This window comes from Schistocerca piceifrons, chromosome 8 (genome assembly GCF_021461385.2).
Source record: "Schistocerca piceifrons isolate TAMUIC-IGC-003096 chromosome 8, iqSchPice1.1, whole genome shotgun sequence".
NCBI classification, from domain to species: domain Eukaryota; kingdom Metazoa; phylum Arthropoda; class Insecta; order Orthoptera; family Acrididae; genus Schistocerca; species Schistocerca piceifrons.
This window is the reverse complement of record NC_060145.1, coordinates 226,894,572-226,920,486: the sequence shown is the minus strand read 5'-3', so window position 1 is coordinate 226,920,486 and position 25,915 is coordinate 226,894,572. Positions and strand designations below refer to the sequence as shown.

Sequence of the window (25,915 nt, the reverse complement as noted above, 5' to 3'; positions counted from 1 at the left end):
CACAGGCAATAGAGCATGCACAATGTCGGCACTAGTACAGTGTATATCCACCTTTCGCAGCAATGCAGGCTGCTATTCTCCCATGGAGACGATCGTAGAGATGCTGGATGTAGTCCTGTGGAACGGCTTGCCATGCCATTTCCACCTGGCACCTCAGTTGGACCAGCGTTCGTGCTGGACGTGCAGACCGCGTGAGACGACGCTTCATCCAGTCCCAAACATGCTCAATGGGGGACAGATCCGGAGATCTTGCCGGCCATGGTAGTTGACTTACACCTTCTAGAGCACTTTGGGTGGCACGGGATACATGCGGACGTGCATTGTCCTGTTGGAACAGCAAGTTCCCTTGCCGGTCTAGGAATGGTAGAACGATGGGTTCGATGACGGTTTGGATGTACCGTGCACTATTCAGTGTCCCCTCGACGATCACCAGTGGTGTACGGCCAGTGTAGGAGATCGCTCCCCACACCATGATGCCGGGTGTTGGCCCTGTGTGCCTCGGTCGTATGCAGTCCTGATTGTGGCGCTCACCTGCACGGCGCCAAACACGCATACGACCATCATTGGCACCAAGGCAGAAGCGACTCTCATCGCTGAAGACGACACGTCTCCATTCGTCCCTCCATTCACGCCTGTCGCGACACCACTGGAGGCGGGCTGCACGATGTTGGGGCGTGAGCGAAAGACGGCCTAACGGTGTGCGGGACCGTAGCCCAGCTTCATGGAGACGGTTGCGAATGGTCCTCGCCGATACCCCAGGAGCAACAGTGTCCCTAATTTGCTGGGAAGTGGCGGTGCGGTCCCCTACGGCACTGCGTAGGATCCTACGGTCTTGGCGTGCATCCGTGCGTCGCTGCGGTCCGGTCCCAGGTCGACGGGCACGTGCACCTTCCGCCGACCACCGGCGACAACATCGATGTACTGTGGAGACCTCACGCCCCACGTGTTGAGCAATTCGGCGGTACGTCCACCCGGCCTCCTGCATGCCCACTATACGCCCTCGCTCAAAGTCCGTCAACTGCACATACGGTTCACGTCCACGCTGTCGCGGCATGCTACCAGTGTTAAAGACTGCGATGGAGCTCCGTATGCCACGGCAAACTGGCTGACACTGACGGCGGCGGTGCACAAATGCTGCGCAGCTAGCGCCATTCGACGGCCAACACCGCGGTTCCTGGTGTGTCCGCTGTGCCGTGCGTGTGATCATTGCTTGTACAGCCCTTTCGCAGTGTCCGGAGCAAGTATGGTGGGTCTGACACACCGGTGTCAATGTGTTCTTTTTTCCATTTCCAGGAGTGTATATGGTTGCCTTAACGTGTTCCATATCTTAAGTCATAACTAAAAATGTCATATATAGCTTATGACATCGCTATTGCACTGCCTTAAAGGTGTCTGAAACCATAAGATTACAGTAGACTTTTAAATACTAGCAGATTGTTAAATAAAAATCTAAATATGAGCATTTCCACAGCAAACTGTGCGTGTAGAAACAAACATCCCCCGCCCCCCCCCTGCCCCCCCTCGCCCCACACATGACATCGCTATGCTAAACCAATATCTCATCTTCAGACATTTTCCCAATCTAATACCTCTATCACCACCACTGGTATATGACAGCAGCAAAAACGACATTGTTATCTTTATTGTAGGAAATGGCATTGCCGGAGTAAATACACCGGTTCCCCTCAGATCACCGAAGATAAGCGCTGTCGGGGATTGGCCAGCACTTGGATGGGTGACCATCCAGGCCGCCATGCATTGTTGCCTCTTTTCGGGGTGCACTGAGCCTCGTGATGCCAATTGAGGAGCTACTCGACCGAATAGTAGCGGCTCTGGCCAAAGAAAACCATCAAAACGACCCAGAGAGCAGTGTGCTGACCACACGCCCCTCCTCTCCACATCCCCATGTGAGGATGACACGGCGGTCGGATGGTCCCGATGGGCCACTTGTGGCCTAAGACGGATTGCTTTATCTTTATTGTAAACAAGCAAATATGTGGGATGATATCTTCCATGGACTTCTCTGGCTATGCTGTGCTGATGTCACCCACACAGACATCACTTTGTTTACAGTCAGGGAGCCATTACTACCACTGCCACTGCTATGCGCGCTATGACAGCCATCAGCTACCACATGCATCACGTCCGCCCTTGATGGTTTTAATAGGCAGAATTCTGGGAGAGGGGGGAACAGCCAAGGGCTACTGCAGAAACAGGTCATCACCCCACACAATGACAGTGGGAACAGTACATATTTGTTCCAGTCCGCAATGCAGGCCGCTACACGGACCATCCCCACTTTGGGAGTAATATAAAATGTGTAACAGAACTAATGCAAGAAATTGCTTCCATCTTAACAGTATCTTATATACACTCATTATTCAGTATATTATCAAATGTATCTTGACAACTACCAGTGGACATTAATAAAGGGTGTACCTACTAGTCAAATTGCACACTTTATTCAAAATAAAAAAAATATTATGGGTGGTACAGAGAAAAAATGGTGGAAAAACGTGATTTTATAAACGAATTCGTTACTTACACATGGGTTTTATGACCACTTGTCTGTTACACAAGTCAGTCTGAGAGTTGTTGAGACATATGAATAGACAGTCCACAGACAGATGTCTGACATTTGCAGTAAATGAGAGTTCATGGAAGAATGACAACATAGTTCTTGTGAAACTCTGTTGGGTAATTTTAGCGAACTGGTATTCGAGACACACTACATGATAATTCTGCCTTCACCATCGTATATCTTGGATAGAGGCCATAGGAATAAGATAAGCATGATTGGAGTGCATGCATACAATCACTACTCCGTGTGTAGATCAGAAAAACCACTAAAACCTTTACCAAGCAGCCTCCATCATGTAAAGTGATCTGAAGTACATATGTCGACGTACATGGGGTAAAAAGTGGTTCTGATGCTTTTACGTCTGCATTTCTTAACAGTATTGCACACAGAACAATGGGAGATGTAAATACATATGTTTAATACACACATTTCTTATTTTCCCCACATTATTCAAAAGTGGAATGACCTTGGTATTTGATTATTCGTAGCATAGTGCATATAATTTGCCTATAGCAGGAACTTAGAAGTAATTTCCTTAATAGGGGCCATCTCAAGTCTATTCAAGACATCAGCTGAGTTTATAAAGACCTGTAGAGTAACAAGATGCAGAATGTCATATCCATCAAATGCAAATACAGAATAACCACCCTCTTCAAAAGCAAATGCAAGTAAGTATTATGTAATATTTTTGGCAGCAAATACACACCGAAACACATCATTTACACTAAGCCTATTAACCTCTTAATGTACTGTACTATTTTTCCCTATATTCTTGCCATTAACAAATATTCCATTAAAACTACAGTCGTTGTGACAAACAGCATCAGCAACGTTCTTCTTCCTGATGATTAATGCAACTGCTTATTGTTGTTAGCACTTGTTTTCCTGTAACTGTTACATCCCAATCTAACGAAGGACATACAGTGCACTAACCAATCATTGTTTTTCTATAATAGTAAACTCCTTCCAAACTACAAACCTACCAGGTACCTATGACTGCTGCATAACAATGACAGCAAAGAACCGATATATATTAAAAAAGCTCATTGACACTTGATAGTAGCTATAGAGCTGGGCAGATGCAACGCTTGCAGTAATTTCTGGCTGTTATAGCCAGTGCAGCAGGGGCAAGAGTGGTGGCAGTAGCAGTACTGGCCTTATCTCTTTATGTGTTGTCTATATGGGCGGTGTCAGCATGGCACAGATGGAGCAGACCACATAAGATACCTTCCCACACTTTTGCCTATTTATGATAATGATGCATTATTGTTCTTGTCCTAACCCAGTGGTGATGGTAGTATCACAAGTCTGAGAAACGTTAAATGTGGGATATTAGTGTACTTTAGTGATGTCTTTTGTATATTAGTCGTGTGTGTGTGTGTGTGTGTGTGTGTGTGTGTGTGTGTGTGTGTGTGTGTGTGTGTGTGTGTGTGTGTGTGTCTTTTATGTGTTAGTCGTGTGTTGTGCGTGTGTGCGCGCGCATTTCCTTTAACAGGCATACTTGTTTGAACAAACGCTCCTACATATATTTCTTTAAAACTTCCTGCCATTATTCACAAGTCTAGTATAACAGCGTCAGAATCCTCTATGGCAGCCTGACAGTGATATCACAGTGTGTACGTAAGTTTTGTGGTTATAAAGTATGGTAATTAATGTAAGGATACATATCAATGCATCTATACTTGTGTATGACATCAATTTTTGACTAAATAACATTAATTAAAATATAGAGAGAACAGTGTTATTATACCGTTCATAAATTACATTAATTCCAATAAGGTGTGCCATAAATTATAACTGTTAGGATAATTAGACATCTGGCAAACATGCAGGCTGTTCTCTTATTCCTTAGGCAATGGGATGATGCACAGTTGAATTCCCCGCCATTTTTAGTGACCTATTTCGCCTAGAGAGGTAGAAAATCGTGGTTGGAGGGGAGATGGGTGAGGGTAGGGGTTATTTGTTAACATAAGGAGATCTTGCAATAATGGTGACAGGTCTCACACATACCCTACCCCACTACTGACCTCTGTTGGCAAAAGTAGTGCCAAGTGAACTATTAAAAACGGTTAGTGCACGTCACTGACTGATGTAATGTTAACTATGAGGCTGTAAATTTTGTGATAGTTTGTTTGCTATGACAGATCTCGAATAAATTGCATGGCAACTCCAAATTTTAGTTTTCCAACTGGCAGAATTTCAAATGCTTTATTTCTCGAAACTGTAACTTCTTGTGGGTTATGTACAAACTCATTTGTTGTGATGCGATATTACAAATGTCTTACGATATCTGTACAGTGAATATGACACCATAATCAAGTTCAGTCAGTCAATAAACAGAGCTCTGTCAGATTCTTAAGTGCCAACAGTAATTATGAATAATATACCATGATATGAATAACACAGAGATTTATATGTTTTGTCGATGCTTTAATGTTGTTTACTAATTTTTGAATCTGCCTAATGGTGTAATTTATTTAAAAGTAGTGCAGTGACATGACGTCTACGCAAAACATGCTGTGTTTTTAAACGATATAAACCACACATGTGGAAAACTGGCGTATCATTTTCGCTGTAGTATTATGTTTAAAGTACTAAGGATTATCTAAAGTAACAATTATCACTGGTATTATAAAATTATACAGAGAGTATCTGAAACGAATGTAGAAAATGAAAGGGCTGGTAGAGTAGGCCATAAGAAGCATATTTCACAAAGCAGTCCACGTCCTCATCTCTTAGGGAACGGCACTAGGCGTCATTGAACAGTGCTGCACGCCGCCAGGAGAATAGGCACACAAAATACCATCAAAACCGTCATGGTAGCATGTCTGCAGGGCAATGACGTCAATGTATTTCTGACATAAGACTAAAGGGACGTCGGGTTAAAGTTTTATAATCTTTATTTGCTAACGCTGTAGTCGATATAGTTGTGGACATTCCAGGAGGGGCAACACTAAGGGTTTTCCGCCTCTTAGAGGAACGTGAACGCATTGCTTTTGGTTGTGCAAATACCTGTTTGATAGGTGCTGCATAGAGGTCAGCACCTATGCACACTGCGGAGTTTGGTCCACTCTGCGTAATTATCTCATCAAACGCGGCCCCTCTTGTGTTTGTTACTGTGTGGAGCGGACAGAAAATGGAGCGCTATTCTTGGGAGGAAAGGGCAGATTTGCACTGTGCTTCTGCGGCGGCAAATGGAACTGCTCAGGCTGCGCAAAGTTTGTATGTTTAGAGGTTTCCGAATCGTCGAGTGCCAGATCCAAGCAAATTTACTGCCATCCACAGCGCCCTACGGGAGACACGTTCACTTGAGGTATTTTATCCACCAGCACGTTCTCGTAATGGCTCATGTGGATTTAAGGCCTACTTCGAAGCCCGGTGTATTCATTTAGTGTTACAAGAGCGAAGGCCTGACGGACACGGTAGTCAGCGCACAGAACGTAACCAGAGCTTGAAGAGGAGACGTTGGCACTGCTGGAAACACACTCTCAACAAGCTTCCGGTATTTTGCACTGGAAATTGATGTAGGCCATTCCAAAACTTTGCATGTGTGACGTGAAGATGATTTACATCCCTCCCACCCTCAGAGGGTTCACGCCCGTGACCCATACGATTTTCCACATCGAACTGAATTCTACCTGTGTTTTTTGCAACCAGACCTTCTGAACCATATACTTTTTACAGATGAGTCGTAGTTTACACGAGAGCGTATGTTCAACAGCCACAGTCAACACCTTTTGACACAGGAAAAGTCTGCACGCAGCCTTAGTTCGTGGTCACCAAGATGGCTTGGGTGTCAACATTTGAGCTGCCTTGGTATGTAATAATCTGATCGGTCTATACACGTTCCCCTGGTGAGTGAATGCAGGCAGATACTTACTCTTTTACGAGAAACTCTGGCAGAGATGGAATATTTTTCACTGAATGTGCGACAACAAATGTGATACCAACACGATGGTGCACCTACGCATGTGCAGTGTAAATGCGTTTGGATGAAACCGTTGGTGAGAACTGGATAGGGCGCGGTGGGCCGGTGGCATGGTCTGCACTTCCCTTTGACTGGACAACCATTGGTTTCTTCATCTGGGATGACCTGAAATCTGTGGTCTATGAAACTCCCATTGAGACTGATGAAGAACCTATGGCGTGCATTTTGGCAACCTCCGATGCAATTTCCACTTTGCCAGGAGTGTTTGCAAGAGTGAGACAGTCACTACAACATCGTGGCACGGCGTTCATTCAAGTAGGAAGGAGTAATTTCGAGCACATTTTGTAACTGTTTTCAAATAAATGTTGTAAAACTTTACCCCGATTTCTCGTTTATCTTGATGCCACAAATATATTGAAACCGATGCCATGCAGACCCGCTATCGTGGCTGCTCGGGATGGCATGTTGTGTGCCTACCTTCTCGGCGGCCTGTGACGCTGTTCAACGGCGCATAGCGCCGTACGCTAAGGGATCAATCGAGGGAGCGATGCCACGCAGGACGGAACGAGGTGAGCGCCGCCTTGGCCGTGAAGGAGTTGGCCAATCGCTATCCAGTGGTCCTTGCCCGCTGCCGGCCCCATCAGCCGCGCTCGACTTACAACGGCGGACGGACCACAGCTTATAACAAGCCGGACATCGGACCGGTACCCGAAGAAGCAGCTCTCACGGTGGATAACGGAGCGCCAGGGCCCCGCTTTAAGGAGGTCATACCTCGCCTCTAAGACATTGGTCGTGGTCAGGAAACCGGCAGGCGGAATCAAGCAGAATCGTTACTCTACAACCCAGAAGACTCCGTGATGAACGTGCTAAAGGACTCGCCGCCAGACGTGAAACAATGCCACATACTGCTGAGGAGAGGACATCACACCTAACTCAGCGGAATCGCCAGATTGGCACAGTTCGTCAGATTATGAGCCACCGAACACGTCCTGACAACGACGATGCTCAACCACTAAATCAGGATGAGGCTCAAGAGTTTCAACTTGTTTTCCATCATCAGGAACAAATCGTAAAAATTTGCAATAAGCGGAGGACATAGCGAAACGACAGCACCCTCTGCGCACTTCAAACAAATGCGCATAGATACAGCCGGACGATAATCAGATGGAGGTGACAACAGAGCAGAGCGTAGCTGGAACAAACAACGAATCAAGCCTTCTAGCATCACCAGCGAGGATACCACGTACTAATATCCATTAATAATGTCAGTACCTACACCTGAACGATGAACTGAAGAAACATGTCGAAGGACCAATAAGGGTGATTTATAAGGGCGATACAATCAAGTATCACTTCTCATCATAGGCTGACCAGAAGAACGGCATGCGGTATTTCAGGGATTTGAAAATTCCGCTTTTTACACTCCAATCGCCAGCCGACAAGTCTCTCAGACCTATCATCAAGTACCTTCCCGCGGAAATCACAGAAGAGGAGATAGCACAAGCTCTTTGCAACATTGGTTTCCAAAAATCCTCAGACCAGCAATTTAAATGGAGAGACGAGAAAACCAGCAAACTAATACCAAAGCCAGTCTCCTATGTGACCCTGCCGGCAGGTTCAGCCAGCGAGTCAGTATATGACGTCAAACATCTTCTCGATGCCAAAGTGGTAATTGAAACAGACGAATTAGGCTGGGTAACCTTTCACTCTGTATATTCAACTTTAAGGGCGTTTGCAGGAAGAAGGCGGTACTCGAGGATTTTTAAGAACGACATTCTATTCCTGGCGGAAGCGCAACTCCGCCCTAACCAATCTTTCTACTTCAACATGGTGGGCTACTGAATGGACAGAGCAAATGTCGAGCGGCTGGCACGGCCATATATCAGGCAATCAGGCACACACGTTTCTCTCGCACTGCCACAATTTATAGCCCTGAAAGCAGTTGCAGTTAATATCTCCACTTGTTTTGGCATCGTTATATTTGTTCAGGCGTGTCCTATCCTTCAGAAGCCGGGGTGGCCGAGTGGTTTTAGGCGCTACAGTCTGGAACCGCGCGACCGCTACGGTCGCAGGTTCGAGTCCTGTCTCGGGCATGGATGTGTGTGATGTCCTTACGGTAGTTAGGTTTAAGTAGTTGTAAGTTCTACGGGACCGATGACCTCAGAAGTTAAGTCGCATAGTGCTCAGAGCCATTTTAAGCATTTGAACCTTCAGAAGCCGTTTATCGAGGATGACCTTCTGCAGCTATTTGCTCCACATGACTGAATTCTGCTCTCTGGGCACCTCAGCGCCAAGCACTTCGCATTGAACTCAGGCTGTACCAACCCACGTGGGAGCGAGCTGTACAGCTTGGAGGAGCGACTCGAAGCCATCACAATTGGGCCGAACAACCCAACTCAAGTAGTAAACAATTCAGACCACAGATCTGACGTGTTGGACATAGCTACAGTGAAAAATCTAAGATTCGATTTGCGCCTTCATATCATTAACCATTTGATGTCCGACCACAATCCAGTGGTCGGTATTATCACAGAGGCGCTGGAATATCTACGCCCTCCAGTACAACAGGCCGTGAATTGGAAACAGTACCAGACGTTCCATAGCAGCAACGTTCGTCCCACAACTGATGTATTAACAACAGTCTTGATAGAGGAGGCTGTTTCTGCATTGACTGCAGAGATCCGAAGAGTATACTGTCAGGCTATGCTCACAACTGAGCGGTCCACATTCTACAGCAAAGGGTTTACACCTCTGCTCCAGGACGTGAAGAACCTTAAAAACAGTGAGTGAAAACACTGGCAGCGGTACAGTAACCCTGAGGACATCCGAAAACTTCAACGTCTGTTTCGGGAGTTACATTAAAGGCCCGTTGAATTCCACCAAGAAAAGTGAGAATGTAAGATGGCTGCTGTCAAATTATGCCCAGGGATGAATAGGGCCATTGAGCAGGGCAGAACTTTTTGCACGACGTACGCATCTGATGATGTCTTAACACATGAGGACGTCACTGAAGAGGAGGAGATAAGAATACGACACTAGGCAGAAGACATCCGACAAATGGCACGAAGAACTGAACCCCTCCAAACGATACCGCCCGAGGTCCGCTCGATTATACGACGACTCAGCAACCACTCCAGTGACTTCACCCAGCGATCACCGAAGGGGCTGTGCAACACCCAGACCAGTTCACCTTCCAGCCATGCCTGTCGGCCGTACTCCAGCTTCTCCAGGTTACAGAGTACATCGCATATAATATGGACCATGAGAACTATACAGTGGCAGTATTTCTCGATGTTAAAATGGCATATGATCAAGTATGGAAAAAGAAGCTGCACCAACCTGCATGAGGTCCCCTTCATCCAAGACTACTGCACAAAGATTATCGACGGCTATCTTGAAGATAGGCGCTGCTTCGTCCAAACTGATGAGGAGCGGTCCAATATTTAACAACTGTCCCAGATTCTATTCATCTTGCCCATGAACGACCTGCTGTTACTTCCACTAGTCGTCCTAGCAGAACCTGCGGACGATACAGTGCTCCTTATCAACACCCACCGAGTTGCTGCAGCGAAACGGGGCCTCCAACTTTAGCTTACACTTATTCAGTTACGGACGGCAGCGAACCGCGTTACTCTGAATGTAGAGACTAGAGACCATCTCACACTACACAATATCTCACTCCCTTGGGCAAATCAGGGAAAATACCTGAGAGTGATATTGGACCGGAAGCTCCTCTTCAAGGACAACGTTCAGGGAGAACGTAACAGTACCATGCACCTGTTTCACCAATTATATACACTTCTGTCAGCATCTGAACGTGAGGACCAAACTACAACTCTACAGAGCAATGATCCTGCAGTCAAATACATCTTCATAGGAAGTCCAACCACGAGGTGGTAGACTTCTGTGACACTACAAAAAAAATTAAACATGTTGCTTGTTATGTGAAATATGCTTATGACCCACTCTAACCGCCCTCTCATTTTCTACATTAATTTCAGATGCGCCCTGTATGTGTTTTATTGCCATTTTTATTAATACATAGGTATTTGTGTCACATTAAAACTGAGAGAGATGGGGAGGGAGCCATGGAGAAACTGTCACATAAACAAACCAATGATCTGCGTCCCATCACAATCGAGAACTCTAATCTTATATTCTAAGACTGACATTGGAAGGGATGCAGAACGGGGTAGAGAACAATGTAAATGTATTGTTAACAGTTAAGAATATTAAAGGACAACGTCCATTGTGGTACATCTTGATTATAAGAAACGCTCTCAATAGCATTTATTTAAAGTTAATCTTGCTATCACTTTCGGTCTGTTGACCATCACAGCTAACTTTTCAGGCAGCGGCAACGGATTTCGACGTAATATCGAATTTGACTATTTACGTGATTGATTTCACTCGATATTAATTCCAAGTTCACACAGTAGCTGTCTGAAACGTTGCCTGATGATGGTCTAGCGTTCTCGCTTCTCGCGCAAGCGGTCCCGGGTTCGATCTCTGACGGGGTCAGGGATTTTCTCTGCCTCGAGATGATTAGGTGTTGTGTGTCCTTCATCGTCATTGACTCGCAAGTAACGGAAGTGGCGTCAACTAAAAAGGACTTGCAATGCGATGGCCGAACTGCCCCGCATGGGGCCTCCCTGCCAACAACGCCACAGGGTCATCTTATTTTTGTCATGGTTAAAATAAAAGTTTTATGGGTATGGTACCAAGTCATAGTACAAATAGCTGTCACCGATGAAACCGACGTTTCGACCATGATTGCGATGGCTCTCTTCTGGGGCTAAGCAAATAACGCTTACACTGAGACTGTTTTCACAGTCGGCATATGACAATCACTGTAATTCCGTAGAAGTTTTGTCTAAAATATGAACTACTTCTGTTGTTAAATCCATGTAGTTTTTCATTACACTGCATGTCTGGCGAGAGTAGAAAAACAGTGCTGTACCGGTAACTGTGCACACGACAGGCGGACGCGACGCCAACGGCACCATCTGGTTCTGCTCCATCTACATCCTGACGGGCATGGCGCTGACGGCCATGTGCTTCAACATCCTGCACGACGAGATCGTGCACCGGCTGCGGCACCACATGGGGCAGATAGCGCGGGAGGCGGCGGCGGCGGTGGTGGGTGGCGGCGGCGGGGCCGGCCGCAGCCCGGGCGCGGGGGCGGAGGACGGCGGGGGCGGAGGCCCGGGGGCGGCGGCTGCCGTCAACGGCGCCACGCCCTCCTGACACGCACAGCTCCACCGGCCCGCCTACCGCCGCAACCTCACACAGGTATCGTAAAAAAAGTTATTACAAGCACAAAAATATGAAAAGGAAGGTATCGACACTAAGACGTATCAGTACGTGCCTTTGATAAAATGGTTCTATCAGCTCCAACGTGTCCATCTCTGTATCTAAAGTGTATCTATGATGGAGAAAGATATAGGATTAACTCAAATTATGAACAGAGTAATATAGTCTTTAAAGAAGCAACATTTTTACCAACGGGGAAATGCTCCAACTGGAGCATAGTAAATTCGAATTTATTTATTTATTTTTTATTTATTTATTTATTGTTCCGCGGGACCAAATTAAGAAGTAGTCTCCATGGTCATGGAACGAGTCAATACATGAAATTATAACACGATAGTAGAAACAGATAAAATGAAATATAAGAAACATATTCAGGCGACAAGTCGTAAGTTTAAATAAAGAAAATCAGCAATGTAACACTGGAATTTGCTTCATTTTTCAGCTCTTCCAGGAGCTCCTCGACAGAATAGAAGGAGTGAGCCATGAGGAAACTCTTCAATTTGGACTTAAAAGTGTTTGGGTTACTGCTAAGATTTTTTAGTTCTTGTGGTAGCTTAAGGAAAATGGATGCAGCAGAATACTGCACTCCTTTCTGCACAAGAGTCAAGGAAGTGCTTTCCACATGCAGATTTGATTTCTGCCTGCTATTAACTGAGTGAAAGCTGCTAACTCTTGGGAATAAGCTAATATTGCTAACAACAAACGACATTAAAGAAAATATATACTGTGAGGGCAATGTCAGAATTCCCAGACTATTGAATAGCGGTCGACAGGAGTTTCTCGATCTTACACCACATATAGCTCGAACAGCCCGTTTTTGAGCCAAAATACCCTTTTTGAATCACAAGAATTACCCCAAAAAATAATACCATAAGACATAAGCGTATGAAAATTTGCGCATTAGACTACTTTTCGTGTTGAACTGTCACTTATTTCAAATTCTGTTCTAATGGTAAATAAAGCAGCATTTAGTTTCTGAACAAGATCCTGAACATGGGCTTTCCACAAAAGCTTACTATCTATCCGAACGCCTAGGAACTTGAACTGTTCCGTCTCGCGTATAATATGTTTCTGTTTATTTAGTTTGAAAGACTCTGACTGAATGCTGGGATGCCAGCTGCCTCATTCTATCTTAGTGGCCACCTTTAAAAATTTTCTCAAAAGATTTCGCATGTGAACATGTTTGCTATTTTTGTAACATGCAAGTCACCTCAAACTACCTGAAGCTTTCCTAATAACTCACTCACACCCACTAGTCCATAGCTGTAAGTCGCTCATATCCATCCGCTTCCAGTTACCCCTTCTCACTGACTCATTCAGCTCAACTCATTGTCATAATCTCTTTGCGTGTCTCTGTCACTGCCTCGTGTCTCATAGCCGTGGTATTCTTCGTCTGGCCCTAACACTACTGCCTCCTTCCGCTGTCACTGTCTTCCTCTTGCCCTCTCTCACCGGGAGTATATCACCCATTCCTTCCTACTGCTCCTATCTCCTCTCCCTTTCACTATCTCTCGCTTCCTCGTTGTCATTGCCATGGACTCTGTTTGTCATTATCACTGTCTCTCTCCCACTTCCACTTTCTCCTTCGCTTTATCGGCCTCCAGTATACTTTTCCTACCACTATTCTGTCAGTGTCAGCTATGTATCACTGCCACTATGTCCCTCTGTTTCTCTCTCACTAATGTCTCCTTTGCTCTTTCTACACTGAAGAGACAAAGAAACTGGTACACCTACCTAATATCGTGTATGGCCCCAGCGAGCACGCAGAAGTGCCGCAACACGACCTGATATGGACTCGAATAATGTCTGATGTAGTGATGGAGGTACCTGACACCATGAATCCTACAGGCCAGTCTATAAATCCGTAAAAGCCCGAGGTGGTAGAGATCTCTTCTAAACAGCAAGTTGCAGAGCATCCGAAATATGGTCAATACCGTTCCTTTCTGGGGAGTTTAGTGGCCAGCGGAAGTGTTTAAATTCAGAAGAGTGTTCCTGGAACAACTCTGTAGTAATTCTGGACGTGTGGGGTGTCGCATTGCACTGCTGGAATTGCCCAACGCCGTCGGAATTCGCAGTAGACATGAATGGATGCCGGTGATCAAACAGGATGCATGCGTACGTGTCACCTGTCAGAGTCCTGCCTTGACGTACCAGCAGTCCCATATCACCCCAACTGCACACGCCCTACATAATTACAGAGCCTCCAGCAGCTTGAACAGTTCTCTGCAGACATACAGGGTCCATGGATTCATGAGGTTGTCTTCATATCCGTACACGTCCATCCGCTCGATACAATTTGAAACGAGACTCTTCCGACCAGGCAACATGTTTCAAGTCATCAACAGTCCAAAGTCTGTGTTGGCGAGCCCAGGCTAGGCGTAAATCTTTGTTTCGTTCAGTCATCAATGGTACATGAGTGGGATTTCGGCTCTAACACCCATGTAGATGATGTTTTGTTGAATGGTTCGCACGCTGACACTTGCTGATGACTCAACAATAAAGTCTGCTTCAATTTGCAGAAGGGTTGCACTTCTTTCACGTTGAACAATTCTCTTCAGTCGTCGTAGTTCCCATTCTTGCAGGATCTTTTTTCGGCTGTAGCGACGGCGGTGATTTGATGTTTTACCGGATTCCTGATGTTCACGGTACACTCGTGAAATGGTCGTACGGGAAAATCCCCACTTCATCGCTACCTCGGAGATACTGTGTTTCATCGCTCGTGCGCCGACTATAACACCACGTTCAAACTCACTTAAATCTTGTTAATCAGCCATTATAACAGCAGTAACGTATCTAACAACTGCACCAGACACTTGTTGTCTTATATAGCCGTTGCCACCCGCAGCGCCAGTTTCTACCTGTTTATATACATTTATATTTGAGTACGCATGCCTATACCAGTTTCTTTGTTGCTTCAGTGTATAACACAACAACTGTCTACTATCTTCCAGTATTGATTACTTTTCATTCTCTTTGCCACTGCCGCGTTCTTTTTCTCTCTCAGTATAAAAATTCGCGAATATGATTGCATGGCAAAGCTTTTGGGGAAATTTTTATAGGTGCAGAGGCACGTAGAACGAGGTTGCTGGTAACCCATTGTTCGAAGTTTTTAAAACAAGAACCTATTAGAGTTTCTTGCCCTCCGATAGGAGTATTTTTCGGGTGGTTGACTTATTTTCCCTGTTGCAGTGGAGCATGTTATTCATATGAAAAGAAATTTATTGATCTGTAAAATTTAGATAGTTTATTTGTGTGAAACTGAAATAACACAAAACCAATCTTAGCCTCAGACCATATTTTACGGGCAGGAAAATTTTGCATGTGCTTCAATAGTACAACATGGGATTCGCAGATGATAGAGGAGATACTTTATAACATATTTCTCTGGGCTACGTCACTTTACAAACATCAAGTATTCGCGTCACACAGGATTTTATGGGCGTATTTTACGTATATAAGTAGGGTATATTTAAACCTTGTATCGCGCAAACAGATAATAATATGAAGACAATTTTTAACGCTATTCGCGATCGGTATCTGAATAATACATCGTAACAAGTACAGTTACTTGTTGTTCATAGCTCTCTTGGAATCCTCGACTAGTTTGTACTCCGCTGCTGACGACGAAAATATAGTAAATATTTCTTCGGGTTTACCGAGGAACTATCCACGGAGTAACGCAGCCTCTGTAAATCCTGTAAGTCCCATCACGCCTAAAGTAGACGACGTCAAATTCAAAAAGAACCATTTGCCTAAAAAGGAAGTGAGGATATGTGTAACATTCACACTTTGACCCTGTACTTTACCACTGTGACACTACGCTGAGGTGACAAGTCGTGGAATAGCGATAGATAGTTTCGCGTAGACAAGGTACAAAAGGGCAGTGCATTGGAGGAGCCCTCATTTGTACTCAGATAATCGATGTTAAAGAAGTTTCAACGTGATTATGGCCGCACGATGGAAGTTGACAGACTTTGAACACGGAACGATAGTTACAACTACATTCCAGGGACATTCCATTCCAGAAATCGTTAGGGAATTTAATATTCCGAGATACACAGAGTCAAGAGTGTGCTGAGAGTACCAGAATTCAGCCATTACCTGTCACCACGGACAACGAAGTGGCCAACGACCTTCCCCTAACGACCGAGAGCAACGGTCCCTGCGTAGAACGGTTAGTGCTAATAAACGAGCAACACTGCGTGACATAATGGGAGAAATCAATGTGGGACAAACGACGGCGAAATTTATCTTTAATGGGATGTGGGAGCAGACGACCGACTTGAGTGCCTTCACTGACAGTACATCGCCTGCAGCCGTCTCCTAAGCTCGTGACCATATCGGTTGGACCCTAGACGACTGGAAAACCGTGGAGTAGTAAATTTAGTCCAGATTTCAGATGGTAGGAGTTGCTGGTAGTGTTCGTGTGTTGCGCAGACCCCACGAGGCCATGGACCCAAGTTGTCAACAAGGCACGATGCAAGCTGATGGGGCTCCATAATAGTGTGGGCCATATTTATATGGAACGTCCAACTGAAGCGATAATTGACTGGAAATGGCCGTGTTCGGTTACTTGGAGACCATTTGCAGCCATTCATGGACTTCGTGTTTCCAAACAACTATGGAGTATTTGTGGTTGACAATGCGCCACCTCGCTGGGGCACAGTAGTTCGCGATTAGTTTGAAGGACATTCCGGACAGTGAATCCTATCGAACATTTACAAGACATAACCAATAGGACAGTTCGTGGACAACATTCTTCACTGGCAACACTTTTCCAATTATGGGCCTCTATAGTGGGAGCATCGCTCAGTTTTTCTGTAGGGACCATCAACGATTTGTTGAGTTTATGCCCCCGTCGATTGACTGCCCTTCTACAGGCAATGGATATTAGGAGGTATCCCATGACTTTCGTTACTTTAGTGTAAGTCGATCCTTCTGTTGGGTATGCCAACAGTCCCTAGCCAAGGGGCTATCCAGAATCCTTGAACCTGTCTTTTTATCGCCAACAGAACATGAGGTATGAGCACCAGAAAATTCTGCTTTTATGCTCGGCTCAAAAAAGGTTCAAAAGGCTCTGAGCACTATGGGACTTAATAGATGTGGTCATCAGTCGCCTAGATTTTAGAACTACTTAAACCTAACTAACCTAAGGACAACACACACATCCATGCCCCATGCAGGATTCGAACCTGCGACCGTGGAGGACGCGAGGTTCCAGACTGAAGCGCCTAGAACCGCTCGGCCACCCCGGCTGGCTTCTGCTCGGCGTTTTGGAACACACTGATAACCATGCTGTGGCATGCATACCGATTTTCACCACATATCAGATGTTTTATACAATTTTTTTTTCCTTTCCATACTGGCTGGCTGGTGCAACAAGCGTTCTGAATTATTTCGACGTGGAGAACAGCCTGGATTGGGAAGTTATTTAATTTCTCCCTCTTTTGGTATTGTCTGGCTGTCTATTAAACAAGGAAACGTTCTTTGTGCTCTTGCAGTTGTTCCTGTTACGTCCGTACTTGGTACGGGAATAGGACGACGGATTCCAACATATGCAGGACACCTTATTTTTCAGCACTTTTTGTGCAATCTTCAGTGGGTTATTTTTTATTTTCTAAATAAAATTGTTGTTACATATTAACATTTAGCGAAACTTTTGGTACATAATATTTTTAATTGTGAATGAATAATTGTTGTTAAATATTATACATCATTTGTTAATAGTTCACAATTAAGATATGCTGAACGACCTGCTGCGCCGTGTGTTGTTTATAATATTATGTCAAAGTTCTATTTATGGCTTAATTGGCAAAAAGAGTTGGTGTATGCATTAGTTTGCATAACTTACATGATACGATTGGACATTTTTTTTGGTACCTATTCTGCTACTCAATCTACAACTTCTCATCTGCAAATAGCAAAACTAAATTTTTATTTTTCTGTTTATTATGCATTTACAAACGGAAATGAGATTATATCACGTTTTTGTGTGTAAGTTACGGTTTTTGATAGTGTGGTAAAAAGGTTGGTTTCGTGACCTATGGTCGCTTGACACTGCACTTTCTCCGATTTTTCAAAACATTCCATTTCCTATAAGGAAACGTGCCATTCAGAGCAAAGAGAGGGAGGGGCTTGGTTCTATCTTATACGACTACAGGAATATATAAACTAAAACATATGAGGGTTGGAACTGAAATAGTGGCAACCATTTATTCACAACCGATAGAAAAGAGTTACTTGTTTGCGCCTGTTACTGTCCTTCAAAGTAGTCACCAGCGTTGTGTAGAACCCGTTGCCAGAGATGTGGAAGGCTTTGTATACCATTAGGAAATGGTGCGAATGGAGCGGTCTACTGCCTGTAAAATCTCTGTAACAATTCCGAAGCGAATTCCATGACGTGGGTTCTTCATCTTTGGAATCAAATCAAAGTCACATGGACTTACGTCCGGAGAGTATGGTGGATGGTACAGTACTTCCCAGTCTCATCGATCGAACGGAGCAGCCACAGCTTGAGCTGTAAGCGCCCACACATTGTCGTGCGAAGTGATGGGTCGGTTGCACAGAAAGTGTCGGCGCTTCTTTCACAAAGCTGGTCACAAGTGATGCCCCAGAAACGAACAGTAATACTGTGCCGTGGAGGAATATAATGCGTTAGGATAACACCATCGCAGTCGTACACGAGAATCACCATAGCTTTCACCATACTGCAGCTCTGACGCACTTTCGACTTTCGCGGAGACCCATAATGGCGTTTCAGTTTTGGCTCATACGATGTGGCCCATGTCTCATCCAGTGTTACGATACGGCATAAGAAAGCCTCTCCTTCGCACTCATAGCGCTCAAAGTGCGTCTGAGCAGCGTCGTAACGCATCCATTTCTGTATTTCCGTCAATTCATGCGGAATCCATCGTGGTGCAATTTTTCGCATGCTCAGGCATTCCTTCAGGATGCGAAGCACAGTCATATGTGGATTCGTGGGTGAACTCACGAATCGTATGGCGTCGATCACTGTCCACTAACGCAGCAACAGCATGCACTTCTTCTTCAGAGACGCTAGGACGACCTGCCCGTTTCAGGTCTGCCACAGTTTGCCGACCTTCGTTCAAGGCTTTTACCCAACGTGCCACTGTTCTGTACGGCAATGCGGATTCCCCGCACGCCTCTTGAAGACCTTGATGACAGTGTCGTGCTGTATGACCTCTGGCACATTCAAGCTTGATACAACTCCGTTGTCCCTGTTTCGAAACAGTCACACCGTTACATTAGACCGCTCGCTTACAAGTGACTGCCTTTCCCTCGATTGTGTGCACGCCGGTAACGTGGGACGGCAAGTCAATTTGCTCCGAGATAAGGTACGTGCGTCAACCACGTCTGCTATCAGCGACAATAGTAGCTTTCATTGCATAGTGCCTCCACAGCAGTGTTGCCACTATTTAAGTTCCGACCTACGTATATTAAAACGTACACAAAAGTAATTGGAAATAAAACCGCTTCCGTCATAGTGCCATACGGAATGAGAGGCGGACCTAATTAAATGAAAGATATTGCGACAATAAATTCCTAAAAATCGTACGTTACTATAACCACACCATCAGACTGCGCCGTAGCAGCACGGCGTAGGACCACGCTTACAAACGTACAAAGGCGCTATCAGCTGTGCACGGGATAATAGGTCCGTTTAGCGCTCACACGAAAGACTATGACAGACTAGAAAGCGCATACAGCGCTCTTATGGCAAAAGAGAATCAGGTGTCTCGCAAACCAGCCATAAGGCGCGTACACGAACATAAAGCTAAGTAAAACAAATAGAGTATAATGTATATATGCAAAACATAAGAAGAATATAACATATCGTAAGCATACAGCTTACACAAAGCCAAATATAGGGTAAAGTTGCTCAAATGGTTCAAATGGCTCTGAGTACAATGGGACTTAATATCTGAGGCCATCAGTCCCCTAGAACTTAGAACTACTTAAACTTGACTAACCTAAGGACATCACATACAGCCATGCCCGAAGCAGGATTCGAACCTGTGACCGTAGCAGTCGCGCGGTTCCAGACTGAAGCGCCTAGAACCGTTCGGTCACCCGGCTTAAAGTTGCTCAAGTTGTAAGCCTTAATGGGAAAGTACGGTATATTGTATGGTAATTCAAAAAGCATAATTTTTTTGCGTACACTGGACCTTTATTTTTTAAGCTATTAACTAGCTTTCACATATGTACAAAAATCCATTCACAAAATGAGTTTTGAAGCTTTTCCAAATCTCAAGCTTCGGTAAGATTAAGGCATCCTGTTTCCTAATCCGTGCCCCCTGTAACCTAAATCGTACTTAGGATAAGAATTCTGCTTACACGTGATGAAATCATGTGTAGGAAACAAAATATCATCGTTAACAAAATCGAGTGCTCAAATCTGATAACGAAAATCATTTGGTCTGAACATAGATATCACAGAAATATTTCTTACTGCTAATTTCCACTCCTGGGCATGGATCATGTATCCAACCTTTTACGTTCATACACTGAATCGCGTCTTCTTCTTGGTCTTTCTTGCACAGCTCACATAACCGATTCATTCTATCCTTCATTTTTTATACTTTTTAAAGTTCTCATCTATCCGTCTTTTTTATAGGTTTGAGTACGAGTTTTCTTTCATTTTATGAATCTTTTCTTTTGCTTTTATCCTTTTTGTAATGATTTGACGTTAATTCCGTTGTTGGGTTATGTCGTTTCGTATTTTTCTTGATAACTGTTGTTGTATACGGGATAGGACATAAAGTGTACAAGTAAGACTTCGTATGTTGACTGTTAATTTCGGCAACTATTGTAGTAATGTTTTCGGGTCCACATTCTTGAGACGTTGTAGAACGTTCATAGTGATCATTAAGCGGTGTTGCTACGTTACGTGGGCTTCCAGAATTTCGAGTTGTTACTTCAGTTCCGATGATTCTTGGTCAGATTCATCAACAATATGTACATTATTACCTACAAAGTCCTCTTCTTGAAGACATTTCTATGAAATGACCACAAGACTGTTGCCTTAAAACCCGTTAGTACTATGTCCACGGAAACTGATCTGGGATGTGCCCTACCCAGGACTGTGCAATATTAGCTTTTTCTGCAATACTGCCAACATGTGAAAGTAGTCACGAAAGTACTGCTTCATTTTTATATGTTTAATGACCAATCTGTCCAGTGAATGTAGACGATGAGTCGTGTGAGCGGGAAAAATTGAATGATTACACCATGATCACAAACCACCTGAATTGCCTCTAAACTTTTGGTGTCTGTACGGCGTCCATCTACCAAAAGCAAAAATTGTTTCTAGTCCCTTTTTACTACTTCTGTACACTGTATGAAATTGTTTAGCCATCGGACGAACAATCCTGACGTTATCTATCCGTTTCTTTAGGATCCAAAAGCTTTGTTTGTTGGAGTTCCTCTTTTTAAGACATCATTAATACTGCTGCATCGGAGGTATGAATTCGCCTTCTGAATTGATTGCACATACACGTTGGGTTGTAGTCCTCCTTCTCCGCTTGTGACTGCCTCCACGTGGAGTTTGCCTTTTCGGGCAATTACTTGACACGGATTGTGAACTGTGGATAATACTGTTTCATCCAGTACTGTTTCATCCAGTATTTCGTCAGCAGCAAGCTTACGTTCATCTAGTACTTCCCCGTATTTATCGAATAATTCATTAATACACTCTTTATGAAATCCCTTCCTTCGTGCCATCGATATTACTTCTGGGACTCGCAAGCACAAAGTGAGATAATTTTTCATAAACCAGTACTACTATTTTACCGGCCACCTTTTTTTCTATATTGAAGCTATGCGGTGGATAATATTTATTAGAAAACTGTAGGTGAGTTTCCTTACTTCAGTAATAATTATTCCAAAGAAATGGGCTCTAAATCAATTACATGTTGTTCTAATTCATCTTTAGTATCTGTTGTCAGAGCCTTAGATCTTCCAAATCGTGACGTTTTCTTTATATCTTTCAAATGACGGCGCAGTATAGGCATGGGTATATGTTTTACGGCTTCATTAAATTCAAATTCACCATTCTGATGTTTCTATAGTGCTTCTTTCATATACTTCTGCTTCCTCTTATTGCAAGCTCTCTTCGTCCTCTTATTGCAGGCTCTCTTCGTAATACTGATCACCTGACACAAACAATTTTTTTGTTGCGATGTAATTTGCTGACTTCTATGTCGTACAAGTAGGTTAACGAATTCTCCACGGTTACGATTTAGGCAGTAAGACCTCTACCACTTCAAACCAGAACTACATGCAGAACCTCGAAGATTCGTAACGTTTGATTATGCTTATATCAGTGGCAGAGTACCACGAAAGTAGGCATGACACAAAACAATGACTTTATCATCATATTCGTCTCTGAATTTTCCCTTCAAATGAGCGAGTAAAATTGCTAAAAACCGTCAAATTAACTTTTTTTGTTAATTATTTTTCTGCCACGACAGCCAGCGCTCCAATTACGGGGTCTTGCTTACTTACGTACGACTATTTACTTCAATTTTACACTATTTGATTTCGCATTTTCTAAACTTGGAATCAGATATTATTAAACGACGACCTAGGCTGTGGTATGACTAAAAGAACTTCACCCTATTTTAAAACGCTGATATATGAGCAATAGATGAAGGTAAAGTGATGGTAGCATGACACATAGCAAATCAAGAACGTACATACGTGGTGTCTGTTCTTTCGGACATGTCTGAAAGAACAGATACAGCACACACAAGGCAAGATGCACACCAGGCCCGAACTCTTACGGGAGTCGGCGGAGTGACGCGAGTAATAGAGATATGGGCAAGGGACAGTACATTAGCAGTGTGTAGATAAATTGAGAATTTGGGCCTGATGGGAGGTGTGCTATGATAGTCCGTGCAGTTGGGATGACTTCTTTGTCCGGATGGCTCAGTGTTAATAGCATCTACATAGCAATCAGCAGAAACGGGTTCGAATGCTGGTCCGGCACGATATTTCAACTGTCGCCTTTGATTCCAGTCAATGACCACTCGCAGCAGGTCGGTAATTCCTTGTGTCTGAATCTGATATATTTTCTTTAATCTGCTCCATCTCTCATTCTGTATCACTCTATGAAGGATGTGTTTTGTATACAGGTACTTTTGCGAAAGTCCTAATATATGTTTTAGTTTATTTATTTGCGAATTGCACATGATAGGACTCTATCCCTCCCTATATTTGCTCTTAACGGGTTTTGGACTGACGACTTCATCCCGCTAGGCTCCTGTGATTTATTTGAACATTTTGTGCGCCAGCAGAAGCTCAGGAATTACAGAACAAATTATTACATAAACGACTGAAAGGCTCTCAAATCTACATTTTTGTAACTGACAACATTTTTGCATCCATGTCATTATCTGTTTCTATAACAAATATGTGATGTTCTGTCCCCTATCTTATTATCTCGTTAAGTAAATAATTTTACCCTGCAATTATGTTGGTGAGTTCTCATAATTGCTTTTTCATGTGTTTCCAGAAGAGTTCACACTTTTGAAATAGATCAGGCACCCATTTCTTTATTATAAATATTATCGATACACTGCCAAGTTTCACCATCTGTAGTCCCCATATGGTCTGCGGTTTCAGTAATTCTTACTCTCCAGTTGTTCTGAACAACAATAAACGAACAAGTAAGTCTAATTGTAAAGACAAGAGGATTCCAATTCCGGTTTTCCCACATTCCATGTCTTATTGGCAGAAAATTCTGTGCTCCAAGAGAAGTTTCTTCCTCGCGTTAAGACCATGTTTGATACCAGTAGACTTCTCTTGGCCATAGTTCCCATTTTGCCAGTGTTGGTCTGCTTTTTATGTCCCCTTGCTCCATCCGTCGTGGGTTATTTGTCTGGATAGGTATCAGAATTCGTTAATTTCATCTATTTCGTGGTGACCACTTTTGACGTTAAGTTTCTGGCTGTTCTCATTTCCCTGTTTCTCATAAATTTCATATCTCTACGATTTACTCTCATTCCATATTCTATATTTATTAGACTTCCCATTCCATTAATCAGACCTTGTAATTCTTCTTCACTTTCATTGAGGATACCAATGTTAACAGCCAATCAGCGAATCGTGACATCGATATCCCTTCATCCTGAATTTTCATATCACTCTTTAACCTTTCTTTTATGTCCCTCATTGGTTCTTCGACGTAGACGTAGAACAGCAGGGGCGAAAAACTGCATCCCTCTCTTATGCATTTTTTAATCCGTGAACTTCATTCTTGGTCTTCCATTCTTACGCTTTCTCCAGGTCGAGAAATGCTATGAACGTGTCTTGATTTTTCTCTGTATATATCCACCGCATAGTTCATGTCTTTGATTACAGTTGTGTGAAGGCTCGATCATAACTTACGTGACACAGCCGAGATTGCTAGAAGCTTTGACAGTAACTAGCTGCTAGTTCCAGTCGGTAGCGTGATTGGCGTATGGTGTAATTTTGTCCTACGCCTACAGGTGACAGCTCAGAAACCAGTTGCAAGTTTCATAGAATGCAGATAACCAGTGGATGCATCTAAACCGAACACCCGTGCCATTGCATCTCAGCTGTCTCGTTTGCGTCACGATCGTTTACACGACAGAGGCTACAACTGCTCCCAATTGCAGACACAGGAGAGCTGTGTGACTTATTAATGTTGGCCTCTATTTGCAGGAGACGCTGTGCAGCGGCGGGACGCCCACGTCGCTGTTCGCTCCGGGGGCGGACCTGGTGGAGACAGGGTCGGTGGCGCCGCCGCCGCTGCTGCTGGAGATGACGCCGACGCTGGCGGCGCGCGCTCACCAGCCGCCGCCTCCGCTGGCGCCCGTGCCGCCCCCGCTGGCGCCAGTGCCGCCCCCCGTGCTGCCGCCCCCGCACCAGCAGCCGCCGCCTCCCCCGCCTCTCCCGCCCCCGATGCTGCCGTCGGTGCCAGCGGACCCTGCCCCGACACCTGTCACCAGCACGCAGCAGCAGCAGACCAGTCAGCAGCAGCAACATCAGTTGTCTCAACAGCAGCAGCTGCAGCAGCCAGCGCCCGTGCTGGGGGGAGTGTACACAGTGCGCGAGGAGGACGAGTCGCAGGCGGACACTGCGGAAATGTGAGGGCGACCTGACGGCTGGGCGGTCACGCAAATGTAAGTCGCAACTGGGCAGGGGGCCGGAGACAGTGTGACCGCGCTTATGGCCACTGACTGCACCGTGTTACTCAAGCCGCGAGTGTGACTTCTTACCCAGGGCACCCCGGCAATTACGACGCTCTCTTGACCAGAACCAGTCCCAAGTGTATTATCGTGCTCAAGCGACCGTGCAGCCGTCGATGAAAGACGGAAACAATCACATTTCCCCATGACTCATTTATATAACGAGTGGATGAAAGACTGAACTGTGTAGCAATTGTAACAGGTGTACGACATAACTAACTCTCGCTCACAAACTAGTGAAAGTATACGTCGAATTGTAAACTTTAGTTACGATACCTGAAATTCATTCGGCGTAAATGAGTGTCTACATACTTTGAGGCGCCCAGCCGGTTTATAAGGTCATTTTTATGTACGATGTTTCCACGAATGATGTAGTTTGGCTTTACTTCAAGCCCCGAGCCCACTTGGAACCATTAGTCACAGCACATTAATGAAGACAACTAGGTTTGGCATCGAATTATCGTGGAGTGAATCGTCAAACAGTACGCACTCTAAAAAACATACCACTGTACTAGACATAGTTTTATAAATACTCATTATGGATTTCAAAAGGAAAAGAAATATTCTGTGAAACTGAAATATGACCTCATTCTTTTATGAGGAAGAGGGTAACTACTCTCGAATCCTCAAGTAATCTTAACTAATCAGTGCAAGACAGAGGAAAATTTTTCACACTGTATGGTGTTACAAGCAACAGTGGTAGTCATCGGAATGTTGTGACACGGTGGCTAGGGCTAAGATTCTAGGAATAAATCTATGACCTAATTCATGAAACAAATGATTAGACGTAAATAACATTCTCGAATCAGTACTATAGGCTCGACCATTAACACCGTTCTGGTACACAGAATTGCATAAAAG

General features: G+C 44.4%; 1 protein-coding gene across 1 annotated transcript in view; it reads left to right on the top strand.

The window, feature by feature from the left end:
• The window catches only part of LOC124712229 (potassium channel subfamily K member 18-like), a 145,267-nt gene extending 120,311 nt beyond the window's left edge, over nucleotides 1–24,956 (top strand). Inside the window, exons 8-11 of the mRNA XM_047242523.1 lie at nucleotides 2,585–2,594; nucleotides 11,491–11,648; nucleotides 24,528–24,599; nucleotides 24,867–24,956. Coding sequence (XP_047098479.1) covers nucleotides 2,585–2,594; nucleotides 11,491–11,648; nucleotides 24,528–24,599; nucleotides 24,867–24,956 — 330 coding nt within the window. The remainder of the gene's footprint in view (nucleotides 1–2,584; nucleotides 2,595–11,490; nucleotides 11,649–24,527; nucleotides 24,600–24,866) is intronic.
• Nucleotides 24,957–25,915: the final 959 nt, after the last annotated feature.